General features: G+C 45.2%; 1 protein-coding gene across 2 annotated transcripts in view; it reads left to right on the top strand.

Annotated features, from left to right (window-relative positions):
• adarb2 (adenosine deaminase RNA specific B2 (inactive)) overlaps positions 1-20,858 on the top strand; it is a 169,374-nt gene that overhangs the window by 124,924 nt on the left and 23,592 nt on the right. For both annotated transcript variants that reach the window (XM_061063934.1, XM_061063935.1), the window contains exon 4: positions 19,719-19,833. In XM_061063934.1, coding sequence (XP_060919917.1) covers positions 19,719-19,833 — 115 coding nt within the window. The remainder of the gene's footprint in view (positions 1-19,718; positions 19,834-20,858) is intronic.

Raw genomic sequence — 20,858 nt, 5'->3', positions numbered from 1 at the left:
TCTCCTCTCCACTACAGACTGTGTGTTCAGATCTCTGTTTATAGATATTGACAGATGGAAATCTGTAATCCACTTTAGGAAACATGATGGTTATTTTATCATGTTTTAATTGAATATCTGGAGGGGTTTTATTTGTGTAAGCCTCTTAGCTATGTTCATTTGATTTAACTGTTTTTGCCTTTTTTTGCCTGTAAAGTACTTTAGACTGAGAAAACTGTATTAAATCAAGAGGGCGTTCAGGTCCATAGTCCACCCAGACCATGCACACATTCACAGACAAAATACAGACTTGTGATGTCTCCTTCATGACATGCTTTATCGATAACGTTGTTATAGTTTAAATCTTCACACGGATAAAATAAACACAGCTCTGACAACAACTCAGCCAGCGGGACTCGAGCTTCTCCCTCATTGTAGACAGTCATGACTCAGAGAGATATTTACACAGGATAGACTGGATTTATGATATATGTTGCACATTCTTCCTTTAAGATGTGACTTCATCATGTGCATCCATAAAATATGTCATTCTATTTCATCACTTATATCAACAATAATAATAATGACGTGAGCTCGGAGCTGTTTGCCTCGGGACTGACAACCTGCCCTTTAAGCAGCCTCTTACCTCGTCATGTGGTATTTAAAGAACGAGAGGAGATTTGTGTGTGAAATTACAGAACAATAATGTCCCCCCCCCCCCCACCTCGTTCATGGAAAGGTTAGAATCCTCCTCAGCTGTCTTATTATTGATGCAAAGTGTGACCTATAAGGCTAATGTACGGCGTCAGCACACAGCGGAGGGAGAATCCCCCCGAGCGAGGAGGAGCTGAGAGGTGTTGGCTCGGGTCAAGTCCCCCTCACATGTACAGTAAACTCCTCACTGTTTGTGACAGACCTCCCCCCTCCTCCTCCTCACCCCTCGCTGTGAGCCGGAGCGCGGCTATAATCATTCCTGAAGAACCGCTCACACTTCATTAAAACCATAATCAAGTTCATTACAATTTCATAGGCGTTCAGGTACCAAATGGCTTCCGATAAATCATGACGATTGGTCCTGTGTGGCTGGCATGTGTAGGTTTATCTCCGGCTCTCAGGCAGGAGAGGAGGGGGGGGATCTGGATGTCTGGCCTTTAAATGACCTTCCATCCAGGAGAAATGGACCATTCAGTCATACACGCCTGATGAAGACACGCACGCAAGAAAAACAGTCACATCGAAGCTGGAAGATCAGATTGTTCATGAAGGCAACACAGAGAAAAAAAGAGCAAGATGAGCAACAACAAATTAAGACTCCACCCACATGCTGCACAAACCTTTATGACTTAAAGCTTCGTCCTCACGTCACACACTTATGGAAGCGCCCATGTGAGCGGGCAAGAAAGGCTTCCTACTGCTGCACGCTACGGAGACGTTTTCAGTCTCAGGCCTCGTCCACATGTAGGCGGGGGTTTTTGAAAACGTTGCTTTTTCTTGTTTGTTTTGAACTTTCTTACACAAACTACGTTTTAGGTCACTGAAGACGCACCTTAAGTAAAACTCCTTCCAGGGTGAAGATGTTCAGAGACTCTGTTTAAGGTGTTTCTGTGTCGACGGAGAAATCAGAGTCGTCATCGTGCGTCGCCGTCTCTTTAGTTTTCATGAGATTAGAGCAATGGCAGACGTAACCAAACTAGCGCTGGTGCTAACAATGCTAACTGGACTTTTGACATGCTCACACATACAGTTACTCTCCCACATGTTGACGAGCAGAGACGCCTGATTGGACGACTTTGTAAATGAAATGGTCATTGAATGGCGAGAACATTTTTGCATGTTGTTGACTTGATTGTTGTTGTTGGCGTGCTCATGACAGCATGTGCAGTGCGTGTTTGCAGGGTATCATTGTCTCTGTCCTCTTCCTCTTAGCCTCAGCCGTCGTATCAAACAGTACAGAGACGGGCTAACTGGCTGCTTTGTAGCTGAAGGCTGATGTGTGAACTAGCGCCGTAAAGACGTACGCACTTCTCACCAGATGACCTCGACCCGCTGACAAAGTTACATAGTGCTGAAAACAGGCGAGCGGAGGGCTCTGTGAGAGAGACGTCGCTCTCCCTGTTGTAAGTTATCGTTCTGTTAGATTGACTTTGATGCGACTATTTGTTGCTTAAATAATTAAAATATTTGCAGTCATAGAGTGTGTGGAGTTTTATGACGTCAGCGTGTTTTCTGATCATAGAGAAGTTCATCTAGCAAAAATAAATCAATCAGGAAACACGTTGTTAATGTATCGAAACGTCCTGAATGAATCTAATCATCCAGACGCGCTGCTGCTGATTGGTCATTTCAGTTTTTATTTCATGATTATCAGCAATGAGACCAATTCATGTCCTCCAAACAAAATTTCACAAACATCAGTCCTACACACACGCACGCACACACACAGACACACACACACACACAGACACACTCTCACACACACACACACACACTCACACACACACGCACACACACACTCACACACACACACACACACACACACACACACACACACACACACACACACACACACTCACACACACACACACACACACACACACTCACACACGCACGCACACACACACACACACACACACACACACACACACACACACACACACACACACACACACTCACACACACACGCACACACACACACACACACACACACACACACACACACACACACACACTCACAGATCCCCTGGCAGTGATGGTCCCTCTGCACACACACTCACATGCCTGGATGATCACTTTGGACCCTCTGGACCCCCCAAACCCTCTGTAGATGTTCCCCTTGGGGGTCTCGTCCCCTCCCTCACAGAGCTGAGGGAACATGGAGCGCGTTGTTGATGTTTTCTGCTCGACTGAGAGACCAGATATGATCAGAGGTGGGTTTTTTATAAACGCTCACCTCTGCATCAGTCTGATAATACCTTTATCTACTCAAATACATTTATTAAAAGGGAACCACACCTGGAAGACACAGAAATCTATTTTATGATCTCTGTCTAACAAAGAAGGGCGTGTTACTGAAAGCAGACCGGTAGAACAGGCTATTTTTTGTAGGCATGCAACTTGTCTTCAATTGAAGCTTCTTTTTAAACAAACCAGCACTAAACAAAGTGAATTTTCTAAACAGTATATTAGCGTTTTCTTTAAATGCATGTTTGTGATTGTGACCTTATGAGGGAGAGCAACAACATCAATCACTCAATCAATCAATCAATTTTTATTTGTAACTTATTTGTCAACTCATAACAAGTGTTATCTTGAGACACTTTACAAAAATCAGGTAAAAGACCTTACTCATTGTTATGTTACTAAAATCAGGTAAAAGACCTTACTCATTGTTATGTTACTAAAAGCAGGTTAAAGACCTTACTCATTGTTATGTTACTAAAATCAGGTTAAAGACCTTACTCATTGCTACAATGAGTAAGGTCTTCACAGGGCTAGACTGTGCCAGGCATTCATGTTGACAGATATTTACCAGAGGATGGCTGTGGCATAGTAAATAGTTACATGCAGTTCGTAGTTAGTACTTCCAGGAGGACTGCCCCTGAAATCTTCCTGATCTGGTTGTTCACACATGCACCTCACAGTAGGAGACTCTCACCTCTAAAGCTTCAGGAAGTAGTGTTTTTGTAGTTGTTTCTATCTGATCAAGAGTCCAACAACATCAGCGATCTATAAATCTTTTGTTCCAGTTTTGTTCCTCCTTTAAAAGATTGTAGTGGTGTTTGATTTTCGGCTCATGTTTTCTTACAGATATTTTCATTATAAAAATAAACCCTCACATCCACAGTTTCCCTGTCATTGTACAGGAAACTTTTGCGTCTGACACACGTCATGATCTCACCGACATCTCGTAATGTGTGACTGAGAGCAAAGAAAACAATATCTGTGAAGGTTTCCAATACGAGTGATGCAAACATGTTTCACAACCAGAGAGGATTTTCACTCCCCAGCTTGACTCGTGCTAAGAAGGCAACTCCCTGTGATTCCTGAAGTGTTGACCTATCTCTTTAAATGCTGAATCCTGCAGGGTTGCAGTTTGTGCACCTTTGAATTATCCTGCAGCTTTCTTTAAACTCACATCACTGCAGAATTAGTAGAACTCTGGGAACAACAGCACATTTTCTCTCTGTGCCTAAATTAGCCCAAAGATGGAGAAACTAAACATCTGTTTCCTCTGTTGCTCTCTGGGACTGTACATACGCTAAGTCCCGTTGGGGGGCGAGAAATAATGTGCATGTATGAGAGAGAGGAGGTGAGTGGAGGAGGAGGAGGGGGGAGGAAGGTGAGGATGGATGGATGGAGTGCAGCGGGGGGAAAGAGAGAAAACCTCAGCGGAACAAAAGACCTTCAGGATTAATTAGGCGTCAGATTGGTTTCAGGGCACTGGGGGGAGAGAGAGAGAGCGGGCAAGAGACATCGAGAGGGGGGAGAGAGAGAGAGGGAGGGAGGGGAGAGTTTAGCATTCTGGGAAGACCTCGTATCCTCGGCACTCATATTTCAGCCTCCTGGCCGTGAGTGTACAGCAGGCAGCTAGTTAAGGAAACCTCCGTCCGCACATTATGGATGAAGCCGCCTCCTCGTCTTCGTGTATTTTTATGTTCTCCCGGCGGGCAGAGAGAGGAAACACTGAGGTCACATGTGTAACGCATAATGTTTACAAGATGGCTTTTTCACCCGTGTTAGGCACATATTCTGTATGTGTGATCAGAATAATATCTCAGGGACAAAACGAGCAATAATTCATGGTGTTCTGTCGGTACAGCAGCATCTCTCTGTGCTCGTGCTCGCCTTCGCTCTACCAAATGAGACAAAAAACACAACTGAACTTCTGCTTACCCGCTGTTTTTATCAGCTGATTGTTCTGAAAGGATTGTGGACGTAAACCCTTTAATACCCTCTCTGTGGAAACTGTCAACATTTGATTTAAAAACTTCCAGAGCAACTGGTGGATTTTTCCTCCTCAGTGCATATTTTGAAACTTAAAACCAGAGAATAATACCTCTTCTATCCAGAGGGAACAATTCATTGTGAAGGCAGGCAGGTAGTCATTGATTTTTCTAGCCATGCAACTTGTCCTGAATTTAAGTTTCTCCATTAAGTTAACTCTCTAAACAGTATATCACTGTTTTCTTTAAGTGCATGATCATGACCTGATGACGGGGAAAAGATGTTGAAAACTGGCGCTGCCATCTCCATTCACATCGCTAGATATTTAGCAGAGGATGGCACCTGCAAAGTGGCTAGATCTCTCAGACGGACTGCCCCTAACATCCTCCTGTTTTCCATACGTTGCACCACACGGTGGCTTTAAAGATGAATTAGCAGCAGATTAAATGTTTAATCAGCATCAGCAGAGATTGCAGCAGAAATGTTGCTTTGACTCCATGTTTTACCTTCAGTACGACTTCTGCTCATTTGATCAGCGTGCATGTGTTTAGGGATGCACAGGGATCGCTACTTGAGCTTCTGACTTTGTCCGAGGACGGTGGATTGGTTTACATGCAGTGTGGAAGTTTTGTGCACGTCCACAGAGCACGTTAAACTGACTCCTTTGTAGGACAGATATTGTATATATGAGATGTTTTTAAATTAGATAATAGATTCAAACTTGTTTATCATGCTATAGGCTTGAGCGATATCACGGTGTTAAGGTATTCAGGGTATTTAAAAATCCAGACAGTATGAATTTTAATACCGTCAAAAATACAAACTACTTTTTTTCATTAAACTGACGCAGATATAACATATCGAGGTGAGGGGTTGTAGTGCACAGCAAATGCCAGCAGGGGTCAGCTCCTATGTAGACTCTCGTTACCGTGGCCACTATGACGGCACTGTGGAAGGCGTTAGCCTTTTAAAGCCTCTCACACTCCATATGAGTCACATATGTACATAAATCTGTTTAGCATGAATCAGAAGGAAATGTGAGAAATATCTGCTCACATTGTCTCCGTGCAGCAGCGAGTTCTCCGCGTCTGAAAGCAGCTGTGATCATACTGAACTTCTGCTCTGATCCGCTGATCTTTTGCTCACAGATTTGCTGATTCAGGTCACAAACTTCACCTCTAAATTGAAGAGGCGGTCCCGAAGCTTCCCGTTAATACCGTCTCTGTTGTCATTGTCACAGAGGGAAGTTTCCGGCTCGACCTTCGATGGCACCTTCTCCACCCACGTACAGGAAGTGCTGAACTCTGCATACAGATGACCCGGCTGACACGGTTTCCCTCGTTTCCTCCTCGTATAGCACATCAAATGTCCTGCAGGGTGGGGACAACTCGTGCCCTACGCACATTTGTACCAATCATTGATGTATCTCAGAGGCGTCTGCTGCGTGCGGCTTCCGCCAAGACGGGCTGATTCATTGTTCGATTGGCTTCACAGAAAAAGTGATAACGCTTTCAAAGATCGTGTTAGACGAGGAAAAAATATCCTCAGCTCACAGTTTGAATAGTTATCATGTGCTTTAATCTGAAAGGGAAAGTTTCCAGTCACGGCGACTTTTAAGCTTTTAGACGAAGAAAAGTTTGACCCGTCTCTCTGCACTTACTGTCACTTTCAGTTCACAGGATGATGAATGACTAATCGAGCCAGCAGAGTCGTCCTCACAGCCACGTTTTACTTGAACCACTCTGACTCTTTATACATTCCTCATGTAGCTTTAGCACCTTGTTCGTCCGCAGGTACACAGAAAATCCATTCCAGCTGCTATTTCCTGCCTCTGATGAAGCTCACACAGACTGAGGAGTGAAACAGTACAGTCACACACAAACGCTTTCACTGTGAGGGACAAGGAGAGTTTTAATGCTCTAAAATCACAAACAAGAGAAGGTGGAACTTAAATAAATCTGACTGCTGGATGATGTCACATCCTTTACAGAGGAAAACAAACAAAAACATTCAGAGGGTTAAAGTCAGTCAGCAGCTTCTTCCTTAAAAATAAAGTTCTCCTAAAGTGAAGCTGCTCCATCGTCCCCTCTGGGCCTCCGTACATGTGTGGTGGTGACTGTGTCTGCAGAGACTCTGTCCTCTGACTGGATTTTACTGTTCTGATTTGTTCTGGTTGACTCGGGACATTTCTGGGCAGAGCTTGTGTGTTTCCTCCAGCCAATGACATGTTGCTGCAGGAGCTGGGGATCGAACCCCTGACCTTCCGACCTCACCCACAGCCGCCCCCCGTTTTAAAAAACTGTTACAGGACAAATGGTGATGATAACTAGCACAAAATCTTTCTGTGAAAATAACAAGAATTAAATCATATGGAAGTCTTCAGTGTAACACGGATTCATCTGAGATTTTCTGGGGGTTTTTTCTGAACACATGAAAAGTTGACATTTGAGAAAAGTTTTAGAATTTTCTTTTCTTCTTTACAATAAATACAATGAAACACAAACACTGTCGATTAAAGGGCTCTGCTTCCTGCAGCATTTCCTTCAATACTCTTTTGTTTTTTTTGTAAATGCTGCCTGAAATGTCAACGTTGAGGTTTGTCACATTTAGTGATAATTAAGACTCTTTTTTCCAGGTAGAACTCACAAAGGTTTACATGAGTAACTGCACATTTATCTATGTAGTTTTTCTTTCTTGATCCCTTTACTCAAACACATTACAGCTTCAGCATCTTGAGATGAGACAGATACCTTTCATTAACTTCTGTTCCCCGCAGCTCCACACATATTCAGTGCTTCATCTCTGTGATTTAAGTGTAACCTGAGCAGCAGATGAGGACGTAGCATGCACAAATAAAGGCGGTGTAGAGACGATGATCTCGCTCTCTTAACGGCTGCATCGGGCTCTCTGCAGGAGGGGACCGCAACATGAGGCATGCATCAGGCATGCCTTCATGAGAAAAACAGTCCGACACCTCAGACAGCAACCAGCGATGATGATGTGTCATTTACAAAATCAGGCATGAATTCTAAAGTGGAATAAATCTGACACACATAGAAACAGACTTTCAGTGTAGATTTCTCTTTTTTCTGTTTAATATTGACTCTCCTTCGGTCTGCTGTCACGCCTGTCTGCTCTCTCTGCCGGCCTGCTGCAGGAGGTTATGAAGAGTGTGTGTGTGTGTGTACTTGAAAGGAAAGAAAAGGTGACAAAAGAGAGCACGAGCATTTGTTACAGTCTACCTGCTTACTCTGCAGACGCCTGCTGATGGATTTTTAGCAAATGTTAAAGGAGCAGGGGCCACACACTGTTTTCTCTGCACGATCAAAGGCCTTTCTCCCTCTATTATTTGCATTCATTTCACCTGCAGGCTGAGAAGTGTGTATTATATTATGCTGCTGAACCTGAGTGTGTGTGTGTGTGTAGAGAGAGGGATCGTGCTCTGTTTAAGCCTCCTCTGTCAGGTGTTAGACGCCACATTCATCAGAGCAGAAAAGAGCCGAGCGGTTTTCAGCAAAGGGCAGCTTGACGTCAGGAAAACACATCGCTGCTGTTCAGAGAGAAGGAACTCACATGTCCAAAAGTAAAGTGATCGGAGTTCCACATCCAGTTAATCAGTTTGTCCTGAAGGATTTAAAGGGCCGGCGCACCTTTCCGTCCCCCCACAGAGAGAGCATCTGTAAGTTGCAGCTTGCAGTGAAACGTGGAGTAATGAGGGGTTTAATATTTGTCATTTTAAGTCTCACTTATTAGACTGACAAAGATTCCTCAGCCTGCATTAATGGGCAGGATCTTTGGCAAATCATTTAGGGTTAATGAACTCTGATATTCATCAGTGTTACAGCCTGAAAAATCATTCTAATTACACTTTGCACAACTTGGCCTTACACGTGAAATTCCAAGCTGAAGTTAGGGACCGTGCGATGGCAGTGATGCATCACGCAGAAAACTCCTGAAAAGCTCCTGACATTTCCAGGAGGAGCTGCATGTGTGAACGCAAACAGACTTCACCCGGAGTGTCTCCTCCATTGTATTTATTCTGCAGAAAGTCAGAGTGAGCTGATGTGAGAACGCAGCAGGATATAATCAGGAGAATTCACCTGGAGCCAGTGGGAGGGGGTGGTGATGTTTATTCCCTGTGATCACTGAACGACCACAGACTGTCTGCACGTCACCTCTACCATCTCCGTGCTCTAATGAACCTGCTGCTGCATGTTTCCTGTTCTCCAGTATGTTCTTCTCCACTCTTTAGTTCACATTGAGATTCTCTTCAACTACACGTAGCATTGATACAAAGACACATATTCTCATTATAGCGTTGTGTAGCGGACTCTGTATTTGAAAACCGTTTAGCAAAAAAAGATCAGGATTTTTTAGCCAACAGCGGTACATCTTGAACTTTTACAAAAAAAGTTTGAGGCTGGATGGACTTAAAGTTAAAGGCAACACAAAGTCAGCTACCTGTTTGACCACCTTCATTACTCTCCGTCCTGTCGTCGCCCCAAACCAACAAACAAACATTGACATTTCCCCATGATCCCTTGTTGACTGTTAGGAATTCTCAAAGAGCTCCCAGAGCCATGAATCAAATGTCAGCCGTGGTGCTGCGGTGGAGCCGTATCAATATCTGATGATGTATGGCTGGCTGTAGGGCCTTTTGGCCACAGCAGCACCCACAGAGCTGACACCGAGGCCGGTCAGAGCGAGTCCCCCAGCAGGGGGGACGGACGCTGGATAAATGACTGAGGGGAATGGACTCTCAACACTGCACAGAACTCTTTACTCCATTACAACAACTATTACTTTTATATACAAACAAAGTGTCAGCCAAGAGATTTAAGATGCTTTTGTAATTTAACTCCATTTTTAAACACTTTAAACTTTTATATTTTTGCATTAAATGTAGTTTTGTTGACTTGAAGAATGCACTATAACTAAAGGTCATTCTGTCAGGGTCCTCTCTGTAATGATGTCAGACCCTTAAAATCAAAATCTGAGTCCATCAGGGACAAAATAAAGAAGTTCTGTTGGATGTCATTTTCTCTGATTTGTCCCAAAAGGTAACATTGCAGCCCTAACAGTCTGTTCTGCTGCTGCAAGATGAAGCAATCTACTGGAACAATTCCAAACTTTCTGAACCTTTAAGTTTAAAATCTAAATCTAAATCTAAAAAATAAGGCAGAATTAACCTTGGAGGAAAGCTGCTCTTGAGGAGTTTATTTCCTGTACATTGTTTCCCAGTCAGTACATCATGTCACAGACATTTCCTGACAGCGAGACAGAAAGTAGACGCAGTGTTTCCCTCGTCTGCGTCTCTTAATCTTGTCGCCGAGAGAGAAGCGGTGCTTGGCAACAGACGTTCCCTGCAACGTTCAAACGTTGGCGCCAGGGTTTTGAAGTCTCGCTGATTGCCAGGGTCGAGCTCGCCAGAGGAGCCACAACGGTATCTTCAAGAGCAGCAGAGATGGAGGTGCAGGCGCCTCGTCTGGGCGTAGCCGGCACAATCATCCACCCTTTGGAGGGAGAGCGGTTTAAAATGACTGGAGAGCATGAAAGAGCTTTTTCCCTCCACTCTCCCACATCTCCACGCCTCTGCACATGTGGACGCGGTAAACTCTGGTTTGTCGTTGTTATTGTGGCTCTGCTTCGAGGAACATCTCACAGACTTCAGGTTGAAACAGAGAAAAGAGTCCGACTGATAAATCTGTGAGCAAACCAATATGTGCCTTTTATTAAAAAACAATGTACCACACCTCTGTCATGATAAAAGTGTAGCCCCGACCTCTCCTGAATGATATCGTGTTATGATGATTATTTGATAGAACATATTTGACTTGAAAAAAACCCTGAACCTGAAATCATCCTGCATCAGCTCGTCTTTAGGAGAGATAGCACACCGGACCTCCTCCTCCCCTTCCTCTTCCTCCTCTTCCTCCTCTCCATCGTCCTCGTCCTCCTCCTCCTCCTCTCCTTCCTCCTCCCCCTCCTCCTCCTCTCATTTCCTCATCTCATCTCCTCTGTCTCCATCCTGAGCACTCGTCTCCTCCTCTCTCTCTCCTCCCCTCTCTCTCTCTCTCCCTCTCTGGGGGGGGGGGGTCATGTTATCTTTTCTCAGGAGTCCCTCTGCTGGTCTTTGGTGAATAATGTATAAAGCCGGCGGTGTGTGTTTTACACCGCTCCTGACATTATTAAGTGGTTTCAGGCATATCGCTGCTTTTATCTGCAGCGTGGAGGTTAATCAGAGGGGATTTATACCAAACCTCTCGCTCTCTGTCCTCTGATTCTTTTCCCTGACACATATTTAGTCCATGCAGCTTTCTTTATTCTGTGGTAAAATGTTATAAATCAGGGATCAATGAGCAGCTTTGTGGTGCTACATCTGAAACTAAAACAACTGATGCTGCATGAACTTATTTTTAACCAGAGCGACAGAGAAAGTGCAGCGTCCTTTTTCTGCTTCCTCAATGATGTCAGTCACAATAATTATCATCATAAATCAAGGTTATTGATTCTTAAAGGTGACATATTATGAAAAATCCTCTTCTACAGTGTTTCTGAACATATATTTGGGTAACCTGAGTGTCTACTGATCCACAAAATGTGAAATAAACCCATCCAGTCCTTTGTTTGTGGTCTGCATAAGTCTCAACACAGAGAAAAATGCTCCGTTTCAAATGTGCTCTCCTTGTGATGTCACAGTGGGATTCTGGTAAAAAAAAAATTAAAGAGACATTTAAAGAGACACACACACCAAAACGGAGCGTTCTGAGAGAGCTGGTTTATACAGGGTCACAAACCTCCTCTGGTGCTTGATTCATGTTATATTTTGATCAAAGCACAGCACAGATGTTTCATTTAGACCACAGGGGGACTGTTTGAAAAGGTGGAGGAGGGGGATAATATGTCCTCTTTAAAGCTTCAGCATAAAGGATGTGAAAGTCTGTGACAATTAAAACAGGACTTTATTTTGAAATACACCGTCAGAAATCACTTCCTGGTTCTTCCTGGTGACGTAACCAATGTTATTTTCTAAAAAGATGTAAGCATGATGATTACCTCTGAATATGTGTCATCTCTGACATCACAAAGGAACTCGTCTCCTCTTTTTAAGTCTGACATCAGAATCAGTGATCGCTCAGCGTAAAGAGAACTTGGATGAAACAGAGAAACATTTGAAGGAGGGCTGCTGGAGGTGAATCGTGAAGCTGGCACACATTGTTCACATTGTTTCCAGGTTACAAACATGCTAAACATGTTGGCCGCTCTGATAGCGCGTGTGTTGTCTTACGAGCTGTGTTTGTTTGATCAGATGAACAGAGTTTAAACTGATAATGAGTTTCAGAGTCAGTGGCGCTTAACATCTGTGGTCGGTGGTTCTGATTCAGTGGCTTCAGCGCATTTTTGGCTTCACGGTTTGGTTTCATTTCCCAAATTAATGTTTGGATTGAGGCTTAAGAGCATTAGAGGACGGGAACAGATGTAACCAATCAGAGGACGCATGAAGTTAGCTGTGACCAAAGTTTGGTAAAGACTGTTTGATTGGTGGTTTATTTCATCCATGAGTTACTGGATGGTGGTGTGAACATATGTCCTGATCATTCTCAAAGTGTTGGCAGTGATGTTCAGTTTTTAAAGCTGACTGTTTGTTGCCTTGGATACTGTTCAGCTACAGACTGACATCCTGACAAAGTGCAGGAACATCACCTCAGCATGATTTCAGACTAGAGTCTAAAACGTGAACTTTTAATGACACTCTAATCTGACTGGAAATTTCATCTGACAACAACAATTTATGTTTTCAGAGGCTGTTAACATTTTAACAATGACCAGGCCCTCCTGCAGAAATGTCTAGACCCCTGAAAGACCCAGTGATTGGTATCTCCCAGGATCTATTAACATACGCACATTCAATCAGTACTGTTAGCGCTAGCCTCCTGGCTAACTTCAGCTCCCTCTCTTTGTTTCTTTATGAGGTAATGGTGAGTATGTCAGTGTCAAATAAAATGTGTTTTTGTTGCTTAAAATGATGACGGACCATGTTTGTTTTTCTTTGCTAACCTCTGCGGTCCCTCCCCATGTGACTGGGCCCCAGAAAGCTTTATCCCCTTTATCCCCCTTTATAGGCGGCCTTGACAAAGACTAAAACTCTTGAGTCAGGATGCTAGTCTGCTCACCATGATCAGATCTTTATCCTTTACATTGTTGTATTCATGCAGCAACAACAAGCGCATCGCCCCATGTTTGCAGAATCTGCTTCCATGTATTCATGTAGAAATCTGATTATCTGTTGATCCTGTTTGAATGTCGACACCACATTTGTTCAGATCCATCTTGCAGAGGTCAAGAATCTTGGACACCTGTACAAAGTGTCATGGCAGAGGTAACAGAGAACCTTCAGTTTGACCTCCTGAAGTCGTCATCTGCGCTTTGAGCCTGGTTAAAGACTGCATCGTGTGTTCTTTGTCATCTTCCCTCCTTGATTCACAGTTTTGATATTTCCGTACAGTAGAACTGGGCCACAGGGATTGATCGTGGCCCCAATTGAAGAACAGAAAATAAATAATGATCCACTTCTATGTTTAGCATCGTCGCTGGGAAGACGGTGTCCTTGGTTTCTAGATGAGGCCGTCCTTCTTGTGGTAAACTCTGATCCTTACCACATGCACCAGGCTCACCGTCTCGGCCTCCACCTTTTCACTCCTAATGAGGAATCGCTGCTTGAGCTCGGCTTAATGTTGGAAACCTGTGGTGAGGCATCCCGTCTCCCCCTTTTCCTCACCCTCAATCGGGGGGAAAGAGGAAGGTGGAATGAGCAGAAGCGAAGATCAATGTAGGATCTCTGTCGCTTCCTCTCTCTTTTTCTCGTCTTCTCCTCCATGCGTCTTTGTTCTCTCTCAAAACCAGAAAAGGGAAAAAACCTCTTCACATGAAGACGACGCCCCGCTGTTCCGGCTAAAAGTCTGACACACAAACATGCACGCAGAGAGAAATCTGGTCCACGGGCTGCGGGGCCATCTGGCCGTCGTGCAGGAAAAAGGTTGGATGTAGTTGGAGGCGAGGTGCGGGAGTGTTTCACAGCTCGCTCTAAACTTGGACTCCCTTCAACCTCACTGCTTTGTCATCGCACGACACAACAGCGCCTTTTTTTTTTTTATACTGTCAATAAAGGACACAGAAGAAGGACCAGCCCGGGCATGTCTTCTTCTCTCCTCTTGTGATAGAGATCTGGAGGACAGAGAGAAGGAGATTCAGGAGTCAGAGTGATTCTACATGAGAACAAACAAGAAGGAAATCTGTCTCACCACGAGGAGTCGAGCTTTCTGAGAGTCTAAAAAGCCCCCGGAGGCAACGCTGCCACCAAATGAATAGATATCCATTTTCAAAAGGCTTGGGCTCTGCTCAGACGGCAGGCGGAGACGGGGGAGAGAGAGGGTGGGGGTGTAAGGGGGGGGTGGGGGGGGGAGATATCCAGGCAGAGGGCAGACACTATTAAAACTCGGGAGAATGAATTGTTAAATACCTCTATAAAGAAATATAAGACATGGCCCCATTTTTATGCTGCCTGGGCCGCTCTGCAGGCCGGTGATAAGGTGCTGGGCTGGAGCGTGTGTGTGTGTGTGTGTGTGTGTGTGTGTGTGTGTGTGTGTGTGTGTGTGTGTGTGTGTGTGTGTCTTCTTGAGGGTTGGTAAAATCAAACCCACATCCATACACACACACCCTGTGCTACACTGACTATGAGCCGTGACGTTTTAAGACACGAACACACACACAATCAACATGGCCGCCTTCATTTTAACACCCAGCATATGGAGAACGCTTTGGACCGCCTTAAAATAAAATCACAGATGAATCTTCAGTCATTTCACTGTGAGGGATTCATGCTAAAAAATGATTTATAGTATTTCTTTCCTCTCACACACACACACACACACATTCCAGCGTGCAGAGACTTCGAGGTCAGGCAGCAGCAGAGAAAATTTCCAGGTTGACATTTTGTGTTTCTGGCACAATATTGACTTCTCAGGGAGCCAGCAGGAGGATTGTTGGTGACATTACCTCGGAAAGAGATGCAGAACTGTTTACGTGTACAAACAGACGAGGAGGGGGAGGGGGGGGGAGGAAGAGGAAGAGGAAGGGACGGACGGACGGAAAAAAATATGGAGAGTTATGTGCAAAAAATAGGTCAGCAAGGCATGCAAAGATCTCAATCTTTATCTTTACATTCACATATTTCTACCGCCAGAACCTTGCGGCACACAAAACCTTCCAGCTACTGTGATCAATATCGTAAAGGGGGTGTCAGTAGAAATGTTTGTAGAAATTGGCCCCTCCTCCTGGGCTCAGCGCCACCAGGAGTGCACGCCCACTCACTGAAAGGGATCTGGATCAGTTATGTTCTGTGCTGCAGAACCTCCACTTCATTTAGGCTGATTGGAGAATTGCTGCAACAATTCTCCTCTGTCGCAGCTGAAACAGTTTCTAAATAACTCCCGCTGCTTGATTCTCTCCCGAGGAGGCCCAGAGGAGCTTTTAGCCAATTGGTCAGAACTAATGCAGGAGCGAGAGAGAGAGAGACGCCAGGTGGGACGAGAAACACAGCAGACACTCTGCAGATTCTACCTGAGATGTGTTCAGAGTGGAGCTGACATCAGTTATGTAGAAAAAAAAAGAATTCCCACATGCATGTGTAGCGGAGGAGCGACGTTAACCTTGATGCTCGTTGGAGAGGAAGCATGCTGTCCTGCTGCACGCCGTCCCTCCTTCTCGCTGTGCAGCAGGTCGCACTGATGATCTGTCTGACGGAGATCCTTGGCCTCGTTTTTCTGCCACATTAGGCCCACTGAAGGTGGCACTCAACTCCCCGCTGAGGGGGGGAGAGAGAGTGTGTGTGTGTGTGTGTGTTGAGAAAAATGATACGAGAGGGATGCAGCTGCAGAGAGATATTTAGATATGAGCTCAAATAAACAGAGAACAGATCACATCATATTTTCCTCATGTTGTTTCCATCACTTCAGATCGCACGATGAGGAAATGATAGACTCTGACTCACTGGTGGCTCCTCTGCCCTGACACATCACTGCCCTCTATCACGAGAAGACAGGAGAGAGGAATCTGATAACACAGGAGGGGGAGGAGGAGGAGGAGGAGGAGGGGGAGGACGAGGAGGATGAGGAGGAGGAGGAGGAGGGGGAGGAAGAGGAGGAGGAGGAGAAGGGGGAGGAGGAGGAGGAGGGGGAGGAAGAGGAGGAGGAGGAGGAGGAGGGGGAGGAGGGGGAGGAGGAGAAGGGGGAGGAGGAGGAGGAGGAAGAGGAGGGGGAGGAGGAGGAGGAGGAGAAGGAGAAGGGGGGGAGGAGGAAGAGGAGGAGGAGGGGGAGGAGGAGAAGGGGGAGGAGGAGGAGGAGGAAGAGGAGGGGAGGAGGAGGAGGAGGAGAAGGGGGGGAGGAGGAAGAGGAGGGGGAGGAGGAGGAGGAGGAGGAGGGTAAAAGGAGAAGAGAAGAGGAAGAATAAAAGGCCAGAATCAGACCTTGAACGGCAAGAAGAGAAAAAGAGGAAATGTGAATTGTCAGAGAGGTGAGGGGGAGGTAAGGAGGGGGAGGGGGGACAAAGAGCCGGGCCGTGTGCCAGGGTCTATTCCACCTTTGCTCTCGGTCGTCTCTGAGCTGCCACCTCCTCTCACCTCTGTAATGTCATCAATGAAAAGGCCTTTAGGAGGATGGAGGACTTGACTCGGGGTTCAGATTGTGACCGACACCAGCTGACGCTGCCAAACCAAGCAGGGTTCAGCTGCCATTAATTGGATGTCACTTTCAGGTACGAGCAACAAGGCTGCGATTCTTTAACTCGTGCTCCTACTGAATCTGAAACTCCTGCTACGTTTGAAGTACGGAGAATAACCTCGAAACAAGGCTGGTGTTCTGTCAGGAGGAGCAGGAACACATTTTATATGAACATGAATAAAGAAACAGAATCTATCAGTATGTGACACAACAACAAACATATTTAGTTTAACTCTGTACTGTTGCTGCTTCTGTGAACACTGGCTGATGATTATTTTAATAGTTGATAAATGTTGTAATTTTTTATTCTATGAAAAGCGAACACTGTAAGAATGTATAAAAGTCGTGGTGGACGGTCACACTGGCGACCGACTCGTTTACAATAAACGACCGTAGCTCACAATTTACATGCTCTCACTGAACGACTGATTGTCAGGCTCGACACTTTTACTGAAACATTTCTCCTGCTATTAACTCACCTTTTTCAGCCTGTGATTGACAACACCATAATACACATGGAACGTTCTTCGACCTGGTTTTGAGTATTTTATATTTCAGATGTAATGCTCAGATGACTGTTGGGTGGGGGTTGTTGCTGCTGTATCAATCCAATGATGAAATCGTGAAACAGACTGTGGATTATTCTACGGTTTAATCGGCCGAGGTCAGACAGTTACAACAGAACACAAATTGTTAACAATCACGGACCGACAATGTACTGACAAAGTTTCTATGTTCACAGACTTGCTTATATTCTGCTAGAAGGTACATCCTACAAATTCTTGGCTACTTTGGTACATCTCTAAAAGGCAAGAAAGAAGACATCAGCTTGACTCGTAAATGTCAGACATGTACATTTCATTCTTAGCTTTGCTACAACAGACAGTTTGCTCCAAACCAAATATAACTCTGCTGCTGTGAGATGTTTTACATAGATATGGTTACAGCTTCAACCTAAGAGTCTACCTCTTGGTAGACAGATTTAAATAGTTCATTGACAAAGTTACCAAAATGTATGAATTCATGAAAATTCGTACTATCAATGACTTACTCTGTGTTTGAAATCTTTTAATGATTGATTACTTTGAGCCGGATGTTCTAGTAGCATGACTCGTGAGCGATGTGGAGAAACTTTCTTTGTCATCTCTTCATTTTGTTTTTGTCTCTGTTACATGATCTGCACTCAGAGTCAGAGCCTGACAAACACTCTAAGACTGATCGGTCAAGCATAAAGTAAACAACACGAGTTAAAATAAGTTCAGGGGATCTGTTTCCTGTCCTTTGTTTCTTTATCTCCGAGCTGACCTGTCATGTTTCTGTTAGCCGGCTCGAGAAGTGCATCACTGCGTCTCTTGATCTTTGGCTTTCCCCGACACCTCTCTGTTCTTTCTCTGCTCTTCTCTATAAAAAAAAAAAATCTTCAGACTGACCAGAGTCACAGCAACAATATGTCCAACATGTCCTCCACCCACCACACCGCCCGCTGAGCGCTCCTCCACCGCCAGCTCCCACTGTGAGAGTATTTCACAGCCCTGACAACGGCTATAATGTGCAATATGCTCGCTAATTCACTCCCTCTCTGCTTCTCGCTGTCTGCTTTCACCCTTAATCTCTCTCTCTCTCTCTCTCTCTTTCCTCCTCTCTCTCTGTGCATCCGACACGGAGGCATCTGTTGATGTCCGTTCAGCTGCCGGGCGCTCAGTGTGTCCAAAAGGCGCCCTCGTCTCCCAGTGATCCGTTTACGCTGTACAGTCGGCGTGAAGGCCGCTGGGAGACTAAGCTCTTAATTACCACGAGAGTAAAGAGCATTAAGGGTTGGCAGAGGCGTTGATATGATGCTGCATCTGTTGAACACTACGAGTCCACTGTGATGTTGATGTTCACGTCAGAGATGCTCAGTGAGAAAGACTTTCAATTTGCACGGGTGTTTTGATTTTCCAAAGTGGTGCTTACACACTGAACATTTCATGTGCATGGTGAAATGTTAAAATGTCAAATAAATCAATAAAAACAGTTTGTGTTCATGATGACTCATCAGTAATGTACATGTATCTTCATACATTAATTCATGCATTAACTGAGGTGTTTCAGTCATGATGAGTTACCTGCAATTTCTACATACTCCACGGTCTGTCAGCGCCGCCCACTACAGCGCTGTTCGCTGCCAATCATCGTGTTTCCATAGTGATCACCTGAGTGTGCCTGCAGCTCCACTATGCTCTGCTCCGTTTCAAACACTTATCGAGTCTGTTGTCAACGAAGCTCGCTGCGAGCATGCGTCAAGCTGGACAGAATAGATCGACCCAGACAGGAAGTCAGACAAGGACAGGCACCAAGCATCTGGTCACTTTCAAAATAAAACACAATATACGGACAGCCGATCCTCTCTTCCATCACTTTATGAACATGACGTCAAAACAGGATGAACAACAAATCAACCTCAGAAATCAAAGCAACATGTTGTTTGCATTTTTTTCTCTAAATTCCCACGTGATCTTGTAGTTCTCCTGTGATCTTGTGAAACCCGTGTGTACAGCTGCTGATGGCTGCGCACACGCTCCAGAAACGGACCCAGTGGGGCAGAGCGCGCTCCGTCAGGTGGAGCAAAACCGTGACGCTGATGGTATGCAGCGTGCACGAGCTATGTGGAAAACGCAGGTTTGGTCAGTTGTTTGTCTTCTCCCTTAAACTGAAGACTTACCAGTGAAGAAATCATGAAGCAAGCTCATGACTCCTGATGATGAAAACACCTTAGTGTATGCATAAATGAATGTATGAAGATAAGTTAAACTCATATTTCATCATGAACAGATGCATACAGTCATGGACCCTTACCTAAAGCGTTACCAACATGTTTCTGTCTGTTCACTAAAACAACATTTAGAGTTTGTTTGTCTGTTCTCTTCGCTTCAAAGGAAAGTCGATATTTGGACTCTGACGCTGCAGAATGAAAACCCGTGCAGTCTGTCTTCAGTGATTTTGTGCCGTAGAATTTAAGGGAGCGTCTGTGTTTTTCAGGACTTTGCCGATTCAATATTCCACTTGGTGAGGGAGAAGTACCGGTCGCTGGTGGGCGGCTGCAGTCCTGCGCACGCCCGGCACAAATCCCTGGCAGGCATCGTAATGACCCGAGGTATGGCAAATTTCATTGACTTTTATATTTCACTTTGAATTATTGAAGTGGTGCAATATACAGAGAGGGAGGAAGAGGGGTGGAAATGAGGAGGAATTGTAGATGGGGAGAGAAATGATAAACTGGAGGTGGGAGGAGAGAGTCGGTGCTGTAGCGGGAGAATATACCTTCCTGATAAATTATTGACTGTTCACAGTCTCTGAGGAGAAGGAGACATGGTGGTGAGTGTCAGTCAGCCCCTCTGCAGGCCGGACTCGCTGTGCTCAGCCCGCTCTGACAGCACTTCCTGATGCCACGGAGGAAATCTTAACTAGATCAGCTTAAAACTTAATCTGAACCCCAGCTGGGTGACACAGGTTGTGGAGGAGTAGGGGGAGGAGGAGGAGAGGGAGGAGGAGGACGATGAGGAGGAGGATGAGGAGGAGGAGGAGGAGGATGAGGAGGAGGAGAGGGAGGAGGAGGAAGATGAGGAGGAGAGGGAGGAGGAGAGAGGAGGAGGAGGAGGAGGATGAGGAGGAGGAGAGGGAGGAGGAGGATGAGGAGGAGGAGGATGAGGAGGAGGAGAGGGAGGAGGAGAGAGGAGGAGGAGGAGGAGAGAGGCGGAGGAGAGGAAGGAGGATGAGGAGGAGGAGAGAGGAGGAGGAGGAGGAGGAGAGAGGCGGAGGAGAGGAAGGAGGAGGAAGCTTTTCTCCTCTCCTGCAGCATGAAATGAGTTATTACTACACATTCATCTTTCATGCTTTATTTATCTTTCATGTGTGCTGTTTGTTGCTCATTACATCTGAGCCTCCCACATCTACACGAAGCACACACACACACTCACACACACGTACACAGTATACACACACAAATTTACACACACACACTACACATCTCTCTTGTAACACTGTGCACTGAATGATGCACAAAAACATCTGGATGAAGTTCACACAAATCAAGCGGTCTTGTTTCTCTGAGTTTGAGTTTGAAAATCATTTTTGCTGGTAAAGAAACATCATGTGATTCAGTGTGGAGCGCTCAGGCGC

Source organism: Labrus mixtus, chromosome 19 (genome assembly GCF_963584025.1).
Source record: "Labrus mixtus chromosome 19, fLabMix1.1, whole genome shotgun sequence".
NCBI lineage: Eukaryota > Metazoa > Chordata > Actinopteri > Labriformes > Labridae > Labrus > Labrus mixtus.
Note: the sequence above shows the minus strand (reverse complement) of the source record. Positions and strands in the feature narration are given on the sequence as shown.